The sequence below is a fragment of the Marmota flaviventris genome, chromosome 3 (genome assembly GCF_047511675.1).
Source record: "Marmota flaviventris isolate mMarFla1 chromosome 3, mMarFla1.hap1, whole genome shotgun sequence".
Taxonomy (NCBI): domain Eukaryota; kingdom Metazoa; phylum Chordata; class Mammalia; order Rodentia; family Sciuridae; genus Marmota; species Marmota flaviventris.
The window spans coordinates 177,275,803-177,294,185 of NC_092500.1; the positions used below are offsets into that span (position 1 = coordinate 177,275,803).

The 18,383-nt window shown below is 44.8% G+C and overlaps 1 protein-coding gene across 1 annotated transcript in view; it reads left to right on the plus strand.

The window, feature by feature from the left end:
• Window positions 1-18,383, plus strand: part of Csmd1 (CUB and Sushi multiple domains 1) — a 1,338,703-nt gene that overhangs the window by 1,261,156 nt on the left and 59,164 nt on the right. Inside the window, exon 51 of the mRNA XM_071609340.1 lies at window positions 15,994-16,188. Coding sequence (XP_071465441.1) covers window positions 15,994-16,188 — 195 coding nt within the window. The remainder of the gene's footprint in view (window positions 1-15,993; window positions 16,189-18,383) is intronic.

Below are 18,383 nucleotides of genomic sequence, written 5' to 3' on the forward strand. Positions count from 1 at the left end.
AATTCAATAATTTGGAAATTTGATTAAAAGGATACCTTTTGATTTCCTATAAAATGAATTTTGTTATTATTTAACATTGTAGGGTCCTGTGGACAGGGAATGACCAAGTCCAGTGCCTCTAAAGCCATAGGGGTGATTTTGCCTGAAGGTAATCTGGTTCTTTGGTGGTCACACCACATTCAGGTGACATTTTATTTTAACTAAGGATGTGTCATCCTTACACTAATTAAAGAGCATCTCACACAGGAATCTGGACTTCACAGGCCCACGGGTGAACAGGAACCTTCAGCCTGTCTCGTGTTGGGTTTTCTGAACACACGTGGGACTCACAAGCCACCTTTTGGCCCTCGTGAGGCTGCTCACGTCTTGGGTCAGGCGGTGATGCGCACCCATGTGCTCAGCTCTGTAAATGACAGCGAACGTCAGTGAGCGAGTTCAGTGGCTCAGAGCGTGGACTGACTCAACGCACTCCAACATAGAAGCCAACTGTGTGGGGATCATGAGGAAAAGAAGTGGCATTTAACCTTTTCCTGGGTAGAGAAAGAGAGAAGCCGAGATGGAGGACTAGTGTAAGGCCAGGTGACATGAGAGGCCTCCTAGAGACGCCCAGAGAGAGATGCAGAAGGGAACAGGGAAAGACGGGGGCCAGGCTGGAGTCTGAGAAAGGGTGGGGGGAACTCGGGGCGGAGATCCAGCCCTTCTCCCTGAACCCTCTCCTGCTCATTCCTGCACCCCTCTGGCACCGCGCCTCTGAGCACCTCTGTGCACCCCCAGGCCAGGCATCCAGCCTGCCTCCGGAAACAGCCCCTCCCTCCCCTCCAGCCCTGCCTCCATCAGCAGCTGGGCGGATCCTCTTGAGCAAGTGAATCAGTCAGGACCCTCCTGTGCTGGAAACCCCAGTCCTGACCGCAGTGGGGGTGACTTCCTCGGCCATCCTTTACCCTGAGCTCCCTTCTCCAGAGGAGGAAAAAGCCAAAGGTGGTGGAGAGCTGGAAGCCCAACTTGGTGCCTCCCTCTGATCCAGCCTGGTCCTGCGGATGCATGTGTAGGGCACAGCATCTGGACCCTGCTAGATCAGAACTAATCCCACCGCCACCGTCCAGCCACGGGTCCAGTGGCTTATGCAAATCAAGTCATCTAGTTCTTATGAGGTCTGCAGCTTTGCTGTCATGATTGCACAGAGCACCAGAGGAGGGAGTGGGAGGGGTGGCTGGGGAGGTCCGAGAGGGAAAGTGGGACAAACGCTCAGGGTTTGGTTCCAGGGAACCTGAGGACAGAGCCCTGGCTTCCAATCTCTATACCACCCTGCCTCCTGGGATTTGCTAGCTCTCAGGATTCTTAGGTTCATATGTTATGAAACCAAGAGGCTAGCCCAGGCCTTCCGGTAAGCCATGCAGAGATGGCAGTGCCGCCAGGCTACGAGGACAGCACTTATTAACATGTACAGGTTTCTGCAAGAATCAGGGATGAGAGGTCTTTTGCTGTTCAAAGATAAACATTGCATCAATTAAGAGCTATTTTGTGCTTATTAAAACACCGTGTTAAAGCTCATAAGGTAGCCTAATCCATCCATATGTTTGAGTTTTTCTGTTATGAAACCTATGTCTAGAGGTACAATTACTTTAAAGGTATAATACAAGAATTGAACAACAAAATTGCTTCCCTGTGTAAAGAAGTTATAGTATGTTCAATTTAATGCTTGTTAAAATAGCAAAAAGTTAATTTGCATTTTAAAGCCTATTTTGATACCGACTACTATTGGTTCAGTGACACAAAGAAATAAGCACATTTAAAATAAAGTGTAAAATCCACTTTAAAATTTTCTGAGTATCATCTCAAACTTCCAAGCATTTAATTTCCTCCATTGTTTATTAAATACAAAAGGTATATACAGACATTTCATTGAATTTTCTTGCTATTCAAAGGCTGGAAAACCTATTTAATTTTTATTGGAGGATGGTGTTTTCCTCACTTAATTTAAATTTAAAAATCAGACAGACTAAGCACAAAACTTTTCCTCAGAGTCAGAAAATTTGGTTACTGTTAGATGCTGAAGTCTATCTCCGTCCCTGGGGCTCATTTCTCTATATGCTATGTGGGTAGGAAAGGATTGTTGTTTCTTTAACAATTGCAATTATGTGAGAGCAGTGCTCTGGATCTCAGGCAACAAGAAGTACTTTAGCTTTGATAAATGGCATGTGTAAATGGTAAACAAGATTAGCTCATTACACCCTCAGGGTGGCTGGCTGAAGGCCTTGATAAATGGCCGTCTCCCTCCCAGCCTTCCTGCAGTAACACAGATATCTACCGCAGATCTTTGAGGCTTGTTCTTTTTTATGATTTTCATTTTAATTATTTACTGAGACTGGATTTGGATCTTTGAAGATGTGATTCATGCAGGTGCCTTAATAAAACAGGGAAGGCTATTGGCATCATGTGTGGGGTTTAAGGGTTTGACAGCATCAGGAGTGGATTTGCATCCGGTACTGGGTGCTCAGGTGGAAGTGGAGCCAGTGAGCACCTTTTAATTAAAAGCTAAGTGGATGGCTGGGGTTGTGGCTCAGCGGTAGAGAGCTTGCCTAGCGTGTGTGATGCCCTGGGTTCGATCCTCAGCACCACATAAAAATAAATAAAACAAAGGTATTGTGTCCAACTACAACTAAAAAAATAAGTATTAAAAATAAATAAATAAAATAAAGGTATTTAAAAACAAAAAAAGCTAAGTGGAAGCTGTAGTCCCAGGATACAGGTGCGACAGGTGCGGCAGGTAATAGGCAGGTAATAGGCAGGTAATGCCGGTGTTGAGGATCAGGGCTGAGTCCTGGATCCCTGGTGTTGAAGACCAAACACCCAAGAAATGCTGAGGCAAGCGCAAAAAGTTTTATTTAAAGGTTAGGTCAGAGAGAGAGAGGGACAGAGGCTCCTCCACAGCAGAGGGGGTCCGAGTTGGTACCCCAGGAAGTGGGGTGTCCTGCCCCTTTTATAGATTTTAGATTTCCTTTGTCCTCATGCCCCCTCCTCCCATTCTGCCTACTAACCAGTTACCAAGAGGTGGAGTGATCCAAGGACAGAATGAAGCTGCCCAGGGTCCAGCTAGGGGGAGCAGCCCAGGGCCATTCACTGACACCTCCCTGTTGGAGGAGCAGTTCCCTGGAGGCAGGTCATCTTGGCCACAGGAGGGAGGGGGCTGCTCTGGAGGAATCAGCACTTCACCTCCTCTTGGATCAGCCCCCATCTTCCTGACCTGGTCATTCATGACCTACACAGACTGTCCTTTTGCACTGGACCTCAAAGGCATCCTTCAGTCTCCCCTCGGCCTTTGGCTTCAGGACCCCTGTGGATACCAAACTCTGCAGGTGTTCCAGCCCCTCTATAAAATGGAGTCCTTTTTTACACAGAACCAAGGCAATCTTCCCATGTACTTTAACCCATCCCTTGAATGTGTGTAATACCTAATACAATGCACATTCTGTGTGAGTAGTTATTATTCAGTACTGTTTAGGAGATAATGCAGCCAAAGTCTACACATTCAATACAGATGTGATTTTTTTCTTCTAGTATTTTGATCTGTGGTTGGTAAATACTCATGCAGATAGAGGCCAGGGTACATCCCTGTATGCATATGTGCAATGCACACACACACACACACACACACACATCATATTTGGTGGGTATATGCATGTCTAGAAGTAATTACACAAGTATTTATATATGTGAATGCATATTGTGCATTTGTGCATTTCATGTTTGGGGACACTTAGTTGGTCTGATATCTCCCTAGACAATGGCATAAAATGTGCTCTGGTTTTCTTTGTTTTATCCGTTTTCAGGGTAGAGTATGTGACGTGCTTTTCCTTGAATTCCTTGCTGAAGATGACTTGTGATAAGGGATCTCACGCCCTGCAGGTATGAGGGCCGTGAGCCTGCAGCACAGGTGTGCAGGTGCCCGGCACATGTCTCAAGTGTCCTCTTAGACTGCAGTGCTCCGTTGAGACCTTTAGGAAACCCGGATTTCTGCATTCTAGGTCAGCTTCAGCCTCGTATTTCCAGTCCACTACTCAATGAGACTTTCCATCTGTTTGGTTTCGTTTTGGAACATTAAACAGGGCTTGGTGCATCTTTCTGTGTTTTAATCGGTGTTGTCAACTGGAGGGTCCCCCTGCTTGTCTGAAAAGGGTAAGAAACTGAAGTTTGCACTTAAATGCTTCTGGAGTGAACGAGGGCTTGGTTGTCCTTGGGTCATTACGGCCCATGAGTATTGGAATGCATTGGTTGTTGCTCCTGCTTAATTTCTGTAGAGATGGCTCTGTAGAGGGGGTGTGCCTGTCTGTCCTGGTCACTGCTGGACCTTCATAAATATCCGTAGAGTGGGCAAATGAATATCATGACCTGTCAAAGAAGATGCAAGAGGAAGCCATTTTACAGACAGTCAGCTGTGGCTGGGCTCCCAGAGCAGCTCCGGGACATCAGAGCTGCCCGCCTCAGGTGGCAGTGCGGGTCCTGCCCCACAACCTGGGTCCTGGCCATGGCACTGCTCTGCTCTGTGTTCAGGGCAGCACATGCATCTGACAGAAAGCAGGATGACCCTGAAGGATCTGGGTGTCTGTGGAGTTTCACCCCTGTGCTTTGAGGGCCAAAGGCCGTTCTGCATCTGTACATTTGTTGACTTCTAAACTTAACATTTACTCGCTCTACAGAACACTATGTCACTATCTGAGTTTATTTCTTTTACTAAACATAGGTATATTGACATCTAAATCTTTCACAGAACAATCCTCAGGATACATTAGGGTAAGATAGGGAAATTCATGTATTTTTCATCTCCTTATGAGTTCTTGGAATAAATATCTCTACAGAGAGATATAGTGTCACTTACTGCCTTTGAAATGTTACAATAGAGAACCATCCAAAATAGTTACACCTCACATCCGTCACTCATGTTGGTGTTTTAGAAGAAGAAAAGCAACCTGATGCTACACATCGTATTATGCACCAATCTATAAGGATTTAGAAAAAATTTAAACATTTGCAGAAGGGAGGTTTTCAAGGTATTTTCACAGGGGCACATTCTCAGGCAGCCTCTTGATATTGTACAGGATCCTCTCTGTTTGGACCTTAGAACAAGCAATACATGTAACATGGAATTTAGTTGTTTTATGCAAAATCAAGTTAAAATAGATGTGAAAAAATTGAATGTATTTTTAAGACATGAATTCTGGTGCATAACATATACGTATTTAACTTAAAAACATTTGGTGTTCTTTTGAAAGTTTTTAAGATTATTGGTTTGAATCTTATGAAATTTCTATCGTCAAGTCCAAAAAACTGGATATTAGCAACTTTGTCAGAGGCTTATGGGTTCCTAGTTCCACTCAGCCATTTTCATCTCAGTTTAAAACAAAAAAATTCCAGTGTTTTTACAGAGATATCCATGCTTTATTTACTGATATCAGTTAAAACACCTTAAAATTCTAGATAGAAAAAATTATATTATGACTGTTACTTCTATAGGGATGTTCAATTGTTAAACTAAGAAGCTGCAGGAAATTTATTTAAATTTTTCTCACTTGAAGATGATACTCATAAATGTCCGAATGGACGATCATTTTCCATAAAATATTTGATTCTTCTATTGATTATCATTCAGTGTTGTTTTTATTTAAAAGAAAATGTGTGTGCAGTGGTTTGCTCTCTGCACCCTGATTTTCTTTTTCATTCAGTAACCAAAATTCAGGTGAGAACCTGAAGTTCCCCCAAGCTGCACGCAAGGGTGCCTGGAGATGTCTGGTGAGAAGGTCAGGCTGTAATAGCCCCGGGCACTGCTGGACAAGGGACAGGAAGGGACCATGACCTCAGCCCTGAGTGGCCCCAGCTTCCTTTTTCCCACTTGCCCAGTTGTCAGAGACTTTCTCTCACCTTGACCTGGAGAAGGAGAAGCAGAAGCCGGTGGAGACCCGTGGGCCTGCAGGCGCTCTGTGCTCTGGGGGGCCTGGGAGCAGCTGTGTACAGCCCTCCTCCTGGCCAGTCACCAGCGCTGTGCACACAGGAGGGTCTTGGGTCTCCACTGGGGACAAGAGCTCTGTGAATGTCATTCCATTTTGAAACCCTTAAAGAATCACTGGTTTATTGGCGGGGCGTGCGTGTCTGTGGGCAGCGACCTTCCTGATCTTCAAGGGCACGGGTGACTGGGCACTTATTTCCCTTAAGAGCTCCGCCTCTGGGCTGTGGACCATGTGCACACAAACATGCATTCTCATCCCAGGGGTGTGGATTTCACCCTCTGCAGAGGGGAGTCTAGAGTGTTTTGGATTTCGTTTTTGACATTTGTTGCAGTGTTGACGATGGACGACATCAAGGATATGGATGCCGGTTTCAAAACAGGCATCTCAGCTGTATCTGAACATCGAATCCTGGCAATCGTCTCCATGACATTTAAAACTAAGGCTGATAACAACTGTGTCCATAAGGGGATGAGGAATTGAAGTTGGTGCCAAAGCTTCCGTCCCGCTGCCCCGGACCTCCTTAGGGCTTCTCCCTGCATTCCCAGGTCTCCCTCCTGGTCTCTTCCGCTCGGAGGAGCCCACGGAGCGTGTAACTGGAGAAGGCGCTGGAGCCCAGGACCTCGGGTCTCACCCTGGTTCCAGGTGTATGTAGGTCCAGCCCTTTGAGTGATTGCCTCAGTGGACGAATAGCTCAAAGGAGTCGCCTCACCAGGAACCATCTGAAGAGCAGGTCAACGTCGGAGCCATTTTGGAAATTCAGTGAATCCTGCTTTGCAAACTACCCTTCTTTAAAGAAAAAATACCTGAAGTGGCTCTATTGAATAAGCTGAATTATCACTTTAGGAAGCAAACACATTTTTTTTTAGTTTGGCTTTGGAGATCACAAATCTACTGTGGTAATTGATCACTGCAATATATAACAACATGAAATAACCCTGAAGTTTTAGGTTAATCTCCATAGTTAAAACGCTCCCTGGGATTTATGGCCACCAGGTAACTCACACAGCTCAGGAGGGAAAACAGGCTTCTGAAAGGTCTTTCTGGAGTTTACATTTTACAGAAGTCCTGAATGCATAGCGGGTGAGTCGGGGTCCTCAGATCTCACCAGGATTTTGCAGTGTCACAAGTGGAGAGCGCAGTGGTCATGAGAATGAGACCGTGGCAGGGTTAGGAGGGCCTGAATCCCACCAGGACTCTGCCTGGGAAGGCTCAGCCAGGAGCTTCCAGGTCCGCACAGCCTCCGTGAGGCCTCTGGGAAGCCGGGCACCCTCAGAGGGCCTGCCATTACAGGGCCTGCCATTACTTCTTAAGTACATCCGGAACCCCCTTGAGTGCCCACACATTCTTATTCTGGAGAACTCGGGGTGACATTAAGCTCTAAGTTGAAAACAAAATTCCAGAGACAACTTGATCCTTAAGAAGGTCACGCTCTGGATCCATTCTGTGGCAGGTTTCTTTATGGAACGTCATCGTAGCTGATAGTAAGACACACGTGTACACAATCCCACGGCCCCGCTTTCCCCCCAAGACTGTCCACCACTTGCCCACCAAAGTAGCCTTGTTCCTCAGACCTCTGATCTTGCAGCACTCACCCTGTGCCCAGCGTGCACAGACGGCCGTGGACTGAACATGGAGGGTAGTCACCATAGGCTTAATTGCTGTGGCAACTAGAGGTGATGGTACAAATCTAAACAGACGTGCTTGACCACACTTGACAGTGAGATGCTCTTACAACATGGAGTAGGATGGAGAAACCGCTGTTTAAAACCAGGAGGCCCCGTGTGGCACATCTAGGGGTTGGGAAGAGCATCGAGAATCGTGGCAGTGGCCCTAGTTTTCAGGGGGATGCTAAAGGTCTTTGCTCACAGTGCCACCGTGGTCATAGGTCGGTCCCCTGAAAGGACTGGCCTGCCCGTCTGAATAAACCAGAATCACTCTTAGAAAAATTAAGGCCACTATTTCACAAGTCAATGCGAAGTATCTTATTTGTCACTGAAATGTTCTCACATCAGAGAAAATGTGAAGAAAAGCTCCACGGCGTCCATGCCCTCAACTGATCTGAATTGAGGGGAATGATTTAGGGCTTTTAGTACAAAAATTGCAAATCGTGTAAACAGGGAATGGCTCTTGCCACGTCAAGCGCTTGGATTTGTTGAAAGAGAAGAGCTGGACCCCATAGAGCTGTTTTCTTTTGAAGGGACTCAGTATTTCTTTAATAATAAAAAAGAAGGAACATAAGGTTAAGCACTTTCTATCAAGCTGGTGGAACTCTTGTTTTTGAAAACATTTAATATTACTAAACTTGACCTGGAAATTTATTCACTTAAGTTTTGAATACATTGATTTATAAAATTCATATTAACATAATGCTTTCTTGTGTTTTAAAGACAGAACAAAGTTTTAATACATTTTTCAAAAAAACTTGTTGTGATTTATTTAATAGTTGAGTTCTCCTTGATTTAATTCTGAAAATCATGCCTGGTGTCTCCTGCAGTAAGTCATCGTAGAGTGAGTCTGATTTCCTGGGGTGGTTTCTGGTGGTGCAGGGAAGTGACAGGAGAGGAACAGAGGTGAGCCCACACAGGAGCCCCTGGTGAGAGAGTCTGGGCTTCTGGACCTGCCCGTGAGGTGCAAGTGATAAAAAGCAGAGCAACAGCCGGTCCTCCCGCCTCATGAGGGTCAGCTCAGAGTGACACCACGTGAAGAGGGCCCTCTCTGAGAGCCACTGACCAGGCCTATGGGTGGAAACAGGTGTTCTCAAGTGACTCCCAGTAGCTGGCAGTGCTGGCCAGTCACAGGAAACCCCAGGGAATTCTGGGCCATGGCATTCTCTCCAGAAGGGTCACCTTGAATACCTTAATGACCTGTTTAAAACCAGCATCCATATCGTTGATATCGCCCATTGTCAATACTGAATAAATATCAGTAACTGAGTCTAACACTCTAGAATCTCCACTTGGATGGTGAAGTCCACACACGTGGGATAAGAACTTGCCTAACTGCTAACAATGTTGAACCTTTTTTCCTGTGTTTGTTGGTCATCTGTATTTCTTCTCTTAAGAAGCGTCTGTTTAATTCACTTGACCATTTATTAGTTGGGTTATTTGTTGTTTTGGTATTAAGAATTTAGAGATCTTTATATATCCTGGATATTAAGTGTCTATTAAAAGTGTGGCTAGCAAGGATTCTCTCCCATTCAGTAGGTACATTTTAAATTGCTCCTTCTGGGCAGGAGGTCTTTAATTTGTTCCTGTGCTTTAGGGTTCTGCTGAGAACATTGTCACCTGTGCCTGTATGCTGGAGTGTTGACCCTTTGTTTACTTCTAGCAGTTACCTAGTTTCTGGTCTAACTCCCAGGTCTTTGATTCATTCTGAGTTGGTTTTGTGCAGGGTGGGAGATGGGGGTCTCGTCTCATTCTTCTATGTATGGGTAACCAGCTATCCCAGCACTGTTTGTTAAAGAGGCTGTCTTTTCTCCAATATATGTTTTTGGCACCTTTGTCAAGGATCAGATGACTGTGTGGGTCTGTCTCCATGTCTTCTGTTCTGTACCACTGGTCTATGGGTCTCTTTTTATGCCAATACCGCGCAGTTTTGGTACCAGAGTTCTGTGGTGCGATTTGAAGTCAGGTATGTAAGTCCTACAGCATTGTGTTTTTGGCTTAGAATTGCTTTGGCTATTCGGGGTCTTTCATTCTTCAAAAATAATTTGAGGACTATTTTTTTCTAGTTCTGTTAAGGATATATTGGTATCTTGATTTGCATTCCATTGAATCAGTATAGAGCTTTTGGTCATATGGCCATTTTAACAATATTAAGTTTGCCCATCCAGGAACATTTTTCCATCTTCTGTGTCTAATTTCTTTCTTTAATGTTCTAAAGTTTTCAAGGTAAAAGTGCTTACCTTCTAGTTAGATTTCTTTCTGGGTATTTGTCTTTTTGTTTGTTTGTTTGTTTTGGCCACCATGAATAAAATTCATTCTCAGAAGATTTCATTCTCAGAAGATTTATTATTGATATATTGATATATAGGAAATCTATCGATCTTGGTCTGTTGATTGTCTGACCTTCTACTTTGGAGAATTTGTATATTGATATAGTGTCTTTTGGTGGAGCTTTTTGGGCCTTCTCAGTAATGGATCACATCATTTGCAAATAGTAATAATTTGACTTCTTCCTTTTCTATTTTCAATAACTTTATTTCCTTCTTTTGCCTAATTTCTCTGACTAGAATTTCTCGTATTACATTGGATAGGCGTAATGAGAGTAAACATCCTTGTCTTGTTCTGAAGTTTAAAGAAAACTTCCAGTTTTCCCCAATAACTATTATTGTATATAACCATTATGATGTTGAGGTTGGTTCCTTCTCTCATGAATAGGTATTGAATTTTATCAGAGGCTTTCTCCATGTTTATTAAGATGACTAAGTGATTTTTTCCCTTAATTCTTTTTATGTGGTGAATTACATTATGGACTTGCATATGTTCAACCATTCCTGCATCTCTGGGATAGATGGACATCATTATCAAAAGTACATGTATGAAGATACAAATTGGTATGAATATATTTTATATACAACCAGAGATATTAAAAAATTTGTGCTGTATATGTGTAATATGAATTGTAATGCATTCCATTGTCATATATAAATAAAAAAAAAATTAAAAAACACCTGGTCATGATGTGCAATAGTCCTAATATGTCGCTGAACATGGTTTGCCAATATTTTATTCAGGAGTTTTGCATCTAAGTTCATCAGGAATATTGGTCTGTAGTTTTCTTTCCTTGATGTTCTTATCTGGTTTTGGTATGAGTGTGATACTAGCTTCATGGAATTCATTCAAATGCAGGGAATGAGTTGGAAGTGTTTCATCCTTTTATATTACATGGAATAATTTGAGGAACATTGGCATTTGTTCTCCTAGAAGGTCTTTGGAACTCAGCTGAGAATCCATCTGGTCTGGGGCCTTTCTTATTGGAAGACTTTTTATTAATGCTTCTATATTTTGCTGGTTATTGTCTTAGATTTTCTATTTCCTCATTATTCAATTTTGTCAGCTTGTATGTGTCTAGAAATGTGTCAATTTCTTCTAGGTTTTCCAATTTATTGGACAATAAGTTTTCAAAATAATCCTCAATGACTCTTGATTCTGTGATGTCTGTGGAGATTTCTTATTTTTTATCTCTAATTTTACTAACTTTGATCTTTTCTTTTTTGTTTTTGATTAGTTTGGCTAAGGGTTTATCAATCTTGTTTATCTTTTTAAAGAACCAACTTTTTATTTCATTATTCCCTTATATTTTTTTTATTCTCAAATTCTTTGATTTTGGCTCTGATCTTAATTATTCCCTTCCTTCTACTGGTTTTGGAATTGATTTTTTCAAGACCCTTGAGCGTATCATTAAATTATTTAGATCTTTCTGATTTTCTTATGTAGGCATTCATAGTTGCAAACTTTCCTCTTAGATCTGCCTTCAAAGTGTTCCAGAGGTTTTGATATGTTGTATCACTATTCTTATTTAATTTTAGGAATTTTAAAATTTCTTCCCTGATTTATTCATCATCCAAAAGTATATTAAGTATATTGTTCAATCTTCATGGTTTATATAGTTTTTGTATTTTTTTTGTGTGTTAATATCTAATTTCCTTCTAGTATGATTGGATAAGATGCAAGGAAATAAATATATATATTTATATGTATCTAGGTATAATTATATATATGTGTGTATAAATATATGTGTGTGTATATGTATATATATATATATATATATATATATATATATATATATTGTATATTGTGTGTGTGTGTGTGTGTGTGTATATATATATATATATATATATATATATATATATATATATATATATATTTGCTAACAGTTGCTTTGAGACCTAAAATATGATCTACTTTGAAAATGGTTGCATGAAGTGCTGAGAAGAAAGTGTATTTGGCTCTTGATGGATGATATAGTGTGTAGATGTCTTTTAAATCCATTTGATTTATTATACTTTTCAGGTCTTGAGTCCTTACTGAGTTTCTGTCTGGATGACCTGTCTATTTGTGAGAGGGGTGTGTTGAGATCACCCAGTATGACTGTCCTGGGTGCTGAGCCATTAGTCTGAGTAGTGTCTGTGGTGTAATTAGGTGCACCAACGTAGGAGCAATCGACGATTACTGTTGTTGTATCTTCTTGTTATATTGTCCCTGTTTTAGTCAGCTCTGTTTGTTGCTGTGACCAAAAGACCTGACAAGAACAATTAGAGAGGAGAGGTCTATTTCACGGTTTCAGAGGTTTCAGTCCACAGAAGGCGGACTCCATGCCCCAGGGCTTGAGGCGAGGCATCTTTCCTCATGATGGAAGAGTGTGGAGGAGGAAAGAGACTCAGGACATCCCAAAAGGGAAGCAGAGAGAGTTAAACTCAGAGGCGCACCCCAGGACCCACCCCTCCCCACACCCGCCTGCCTGCAGTTGCCACCAGCTAATCCCTGCAGGAGATGAGGGCACTGTGAGGCTAGGGCTCTCATACCCAGTGGTTCACCTCTAAGCCTTCTTGCGTTGTCTCACACAGGAGCTCTGGGGGACACCCCATGCCTCAACCACAGCAGTTCCCTCACTGGTATGCTGTGTTGTGAGTGTGGACAGCTTGGAGCGAGGAGCACTGTCTCTTGGCCAGGCTGAGCTGGGCAGCCCCCCACCCCGACCCCCGGTGAACTTGCAGTGTCCCGTAGATTCCCAGCTCCTCACTGAGGGGGAAATAGACCATCACAACAGCCAGAGCCAACACTATTCAGCATTGAAATAAATACCCAGTGCCTCCCATGACCTCTGCAGCACTAGTCACCACAAGCCAGGATGTGGGCTCAGCAGTCACCATCAGCAAGAACAATGGCTGCTCTTGGCTGTGACACCTGGTGGTTCTCCTGAGTCCCCCCAGGATGTTGTCATGACATAGCTGTAGAACTCGTGGGACTGGATGAGGAAGGAAGTTTCCAGCCACAGGGATGCTGGAGCCCGGGTGCCACAGCCCGCGGGAGGGAGCTGGCGTGTCCACGGGAGAGGTTGGGTCTGGAGTGGTCTTGGGTGCCCTGACCCAGGCCAGGAACATGACCTGCAGGATGCAAAGTACTTCCAAGGTGTCCATGAACAAGGAAAGTCCTAAGAAGATTGATTTCCAATTGCTTTTTCAAAATAAATATCATCTTGGGTATCTAAGTTTGGGATGCACACAGAGTCACATTGTTACTATGAGGAGGCAAATTCACATGCTCTTCATCTCAAGTGGTTAAGGGCTTTGTTTTCTGACAAGCACAGCTGAATTCTCCCGCTAGCATGACTCCCACATGCAGTGCCACTTTATCGCTCCTGGCCTGGGGCTGTGCCTGGGTCCCCCAACTGGTCCATCTCACTCTCTGCCCACCTTGCCCTCTGGCCTGCGTCTCCCGTCTCCCACACCCCTGCCTCCTGGGAACCTGTTTGGTTCTCTTTCTCAGCATTTGGCTTGCTCATCTGGACCTCCACATGCGAGACCCCATGGTGGCTTCCTCTCTGTGTCTGGCTGACCCCATTTGGCATCGTGTCCTCCAGGTCCACCCTGTGGTGTCCAGCAAAGCCATGTCTTTCTGGAGCTAACTGGTATCCCATGCGCAGCAGCCCATCAGGGCCAGGGGTCATGTGGTGACTGGGCACCTGGTATAGGGGTGTGGGTGCTCATGGAGCAGACTTCAGAGGCCAGATCCAGTCCACCTCTGCCTGAGGATACGGCCTCCGCACACCATCTGGGCTTCTGTCCCTCCGCATCGCCTCGGCACTGTCATAGCTAATTCAAATACATCATGTCATTGATGTTTTTATGCCCCCTCTTCCCCTCAGATTATCTCTGAAAATGTTAAAATCTTTATTTGTACCAATTTCTGAAAATTCCCACTCTTTCATCATAGAGAAGAACGGGGACCTCGATGGCCTCCCTCTTCTTCCACAGTGGACTCCTCTTCTTCACACCATCTCCTCCCGTAGTTTCTATTTCCCACGGTCAACCAGGCCCTGGTTGACCCCAGATATGAGTGTTTGTCTAGACTGCTTAAAGAGAGAGCCCTCTCGTGCAACTTTCATTGCAGCTGTTGTTACAGTCGTCTTAATTTATTCCTGGCTGTCATCACTAACCTCTTACTGTGCCTGATTGATAGACTGAATTTTACCCCGTGTGTCCAGGGCTCCACATGGAGCACTCTCTGAGTCCCAGGCGCCCACACATTCAGTTTCTGCACGAGAGCTTTTATTTCCTCAGTTTCTTTCTGCCTTTCCTTCTGCCGTGATATTTTCTTGGCATGTTATTTTTCCATGTGTGCGCACACACACACACACACAAACACACACTCCCATATCAGTTATCGTATCTTACCTTCTTAGAACTTATACTCTAGGAACATTGTAAAAAGACATGGCACTTATCACAAAGGGTGCTTATAACAAAAGAGCGTGTAGCCCAGCAGAGAGGAAGAGATGTGAACGCACAATTAGACTAGAATAAGATAATTAGAAAGCAAAGCAAATGGCATTTTCAAGAAGAAAGAGGTAATCATGGAGAATTTGAGATTTGCTGCTATAGATGGTATTAGAAAACTTTTTATTCCATTATGTAAGTTCGATCCAAATCCTTGACAGAAGGAGGGTTTGTAAAAGAGGGCTCAGATAATTAAAGCCATCAAGCTAATTCTGTAAGCACATATTTTTTTGGTGTGTGAAATGAAATGTGTTTAATTTGAAATATGCAGTGATATTCTAATGAAGTACAGACTGATAAAGGCTTCTCAGGGGCACCAGTCTTACCTGAAGTTCTAAAGGCACCCTGGCTAGAGAAAGACCTTGTTTATGTCACCAGGTAAAACATTTGAAGACCCACTTACCTTTACAGTAATTATTTTGCCTAAAATACACCTAAGAGAAATAAGCCCAAGAATTACCTTTAAATCACCAAATTTTTCATCTCATCTTTTAACTTTGTCAGTTTTACTGTTGTAATAAGGCCCCGAGGCCTGTTTGTGCACAGAAGTGGCAAATGACCAGGGGAGGACCCGCCGAGATTGCCGGAGCGCTTTGGGTGCAATGGCGCAGTTACGACACTTGTGAATAGAATTTAAGTGCAAGACATTTATCACGACTCCTCGCGATGAACAAGGCGTCCGTGGCCGAGGCAGGCCCAGGCAGCCCAGTTGTGCTTATGGTGGCTGTGACGTGTGAGCTGAGGAAGCTCCATTTCTAAGGAAGTGGTCTTGGTTTCTAAGTTGTGAAATCCATTTAAATCTTATTGTTCTCTTCACAAAAAGGTCACAGACCCTGAGGTCTGCCTGGTGGCACTGTCCTGCTGGGCCAGAGCCATGGTTGCTGCTTCTTTGTTCCTCGGCCCTCTCTGCAGAAGCTCACCTTCTAGGCCTTCTCCTAGGAAAAGGGAGGATCGTCTCCTTCAGCACCTGGGAGACATTTTTCTAGACAGCAGTTAGTGTGCCTGAGGTGTTTCGGGTGCTCATAAAGCCAATGACACATGGCTGCATTGTGCGTGGGTTGCATAAGGATTACTAATGAGGGCATTGGATTTTCTGAAAATCAATGTGCTTTCCAGCTACACAACACCATTCCCACCCCCTCAAAGGTGCTGATGCAAAGTGAGAATTTTACATGCATGCACTGAGTCCCCAAAGCAGACTTTGATCAGCCCCAAAGACCATATACCCTTAGGTAAAAGAATTACTCTTCACCCCTGTGTGACTGCAAGGTTTCCACTGCATCTGTCCTGAGACGGTTGAATGTGTTTTCCATGTGGGATCTTTCCTTGTGACACTGTGCAGCAGAGCAATCCCAAGATGACACACTGGCGGTATCCGCGGTGCACATGTGCTGTATGTCTCCCAGCCGGCTCTCCTCTCTTGAAGCAGGGCAGGTCTGAGCACCGAGGAAGCAGTGAAATTAACATGGGCTGGGTGTGTTTCTGTTCCAGCGGTGCCCTGCCCAAGCATCGAAGCTCAGCTCTCAGAACACGTCCTCTGGAGGCTGGTTTCGGGGTCATTGGACGAGTACGGGGCCCAGGTGCTGCTGAGCTGCAGCCCTGGCTACTACCTAGAGGGCCAGAGGCTGCTGCGGTGCCAAGCTAATGGAACATGGAGCATAGGAGAAGAGAGGCCCAGCTGTAGAGGTGAGTGAGGCGGACAAGCCCAGGTGACCAGGTGACACGGGCATTCTGAATCAGTGGGGGGTCCACCAGCAAAGACCGCCACCTCACAGCCCCACAATTGACACAGGATACGAGGGCACAGAGGGCACTTTGATGATGAGTGGTGTTCACTTGGCATGCTCGAATACATCCCTGCTTCTTAAATGCCAAGTCGTGTGTTCCTTTTAGTGACTTTAGTTCAGAAAGTGTAAGATGTTAGAATACTCAAATATTTCATATCAGCTCAAAGACAAATAAAAGCCTGTTTCTAGTTGGTAACTATCACTCCACACACTATCATGCAGAAATTCTCACAAAGAACTTGGGAACACCACGTGCTCAGTGAGCCTTCTCCTGCCTTGAAATGGGAGATGATTCTTCTCTCAGGTACAAGATAAGCAGCTAAGGCCTTGAGCGAGTTTCATAATAAATATGAATAAATAGAAAATAAGACAATACTGGTATTGTTCAGAGCACCATTTGATTCAGATATCTTTAATATACGATCTTTAGTTGATTGTTCACAGGAAATTATCAAGCATAGAAACAAGTAGTCAAACCAGAGTGAAATTTATGAAATACACAGCTTAGTAAAAATAAACCACAATCCCAAAGAAAAAAGATGAAAGAATGGATACTTAGGCTCTTAGATCATGACTCCAATTTGACTTCTAATAGGACAAATTTTTAATTAAACCTGTGCAGCCGACTTCAGCAGGAGCACAGAGATGGTTAGAAGGACGCAGACGTCGGGGCTCAAGTTCACGGTCATGGTTGAGGCTGCTCTTCCCCAGGACAGCCCCCAGGGCTGCTTTCCAGCATGGTTTTCCTGGCTCCCTGTGCCCCTCTGTCTCTGAGCCGAGGCCTGGTTTGGATGAGCACTGACCTCGTCATGGAGTCTGCAGTGGGTTCCCCTGGATGGCCCAGGGACGTGCAGTCAGGGCCTGCTTCCCCAGGCCTGTGCCGGTCGCCCGCAAATGCCCACCTTGGGAGCTGGCTTGACAGGTGTCAGGCCTTCTAGGAGGCCTGAGGGAGGAGCATTGATGTTCTGGCCATGGCAGACGCGTGCAGCCAGTGAGGTTTCTGTGAGTTTCAGACCAGAAGTCGGACCGTGGAGACAGGGGCCTCCTGAGGTGCGTGATCACACAAGGGTCCCGTGGATGCAGTGGCCCAGCCCAGTGTGTCCTGCCTCCTGGTCCCCAGGGACGCCCGGCCAGCCTTGTGTCCCTGTCAGCACAGGGCAGAGTGGTGCTGGGTGGAGTTAGCTGTGCCCAGCCCTCGGTGCTCGGGGCACTAGTGACCATTCCAGAAGAATCACAGTGAGAGAAGAGCCTTCTGGGCAGGGGCGTATTCACAGGCTCTCGGCCACCAGAGCCAGATCGTGGCAGCAGGTGAGCTCACTGCTGGCCTCTCCTGCCTCTGCCCTGATCCCCAGGCCATCGGCTTTCCTGTCTCCACGGGAACACACTGGCTCTGCTGGCTCCTAAGGAGCCTGTCCCGGGCAGAGACCGCCCACCCACTTCCCTGCCCGTGTCCCGCTGCGTGGACACGTCCATCTTGCAGACTGTGGGCTGTTGTATCAGTGTTGTCATTTGGGTCCTTCAGGCATCACCATGGCTGAGTGGGCTTTCCATGATCAGTGAACCCAAATCACTGTTCGCCTCTGTGTCTCCACAAACGTCTGTGGTTCCAGTTGTCATAATGTGGCTCAGGGATGTCCTTTTTGCACAACCTCTTCATTTTGTCCCCTGTCAAAAAAGTCCTTGTTTAAAATCCTTGGTTTTTAAAAATCCTCTGGTTTAACTACTTGTTTCTATGCTTGTTTAAAATTCTTTTGTGTGTGTGTGTGTGTGTGATTTTTTAAATCTTTTTTTTATTGGTTGTTCAAAACATCACAAAGTTCATGACATATCATCTTTCTCAATGTTACACAGAATTACATATAAGAGGTTTAAAATTCTTTAAAATCCTTGTTTTCTTGTGAAAATTAGATTTTTCTTTTTCTTTCTTTCTTTTCTTTTCTTTCTTTCTTTTTTTTTGGTGCGTCCTGAGCTTCCTTACCCATCTCCAAGGTGCCTGGTGAAGGACGTCCCACAGACCCTGGAGCTTGGGGCTGTCAGGAGGGAGCGCTGACCAGGGCTTGAGTCACTCTTGGACTCAGCTGGACCCATCGCCTC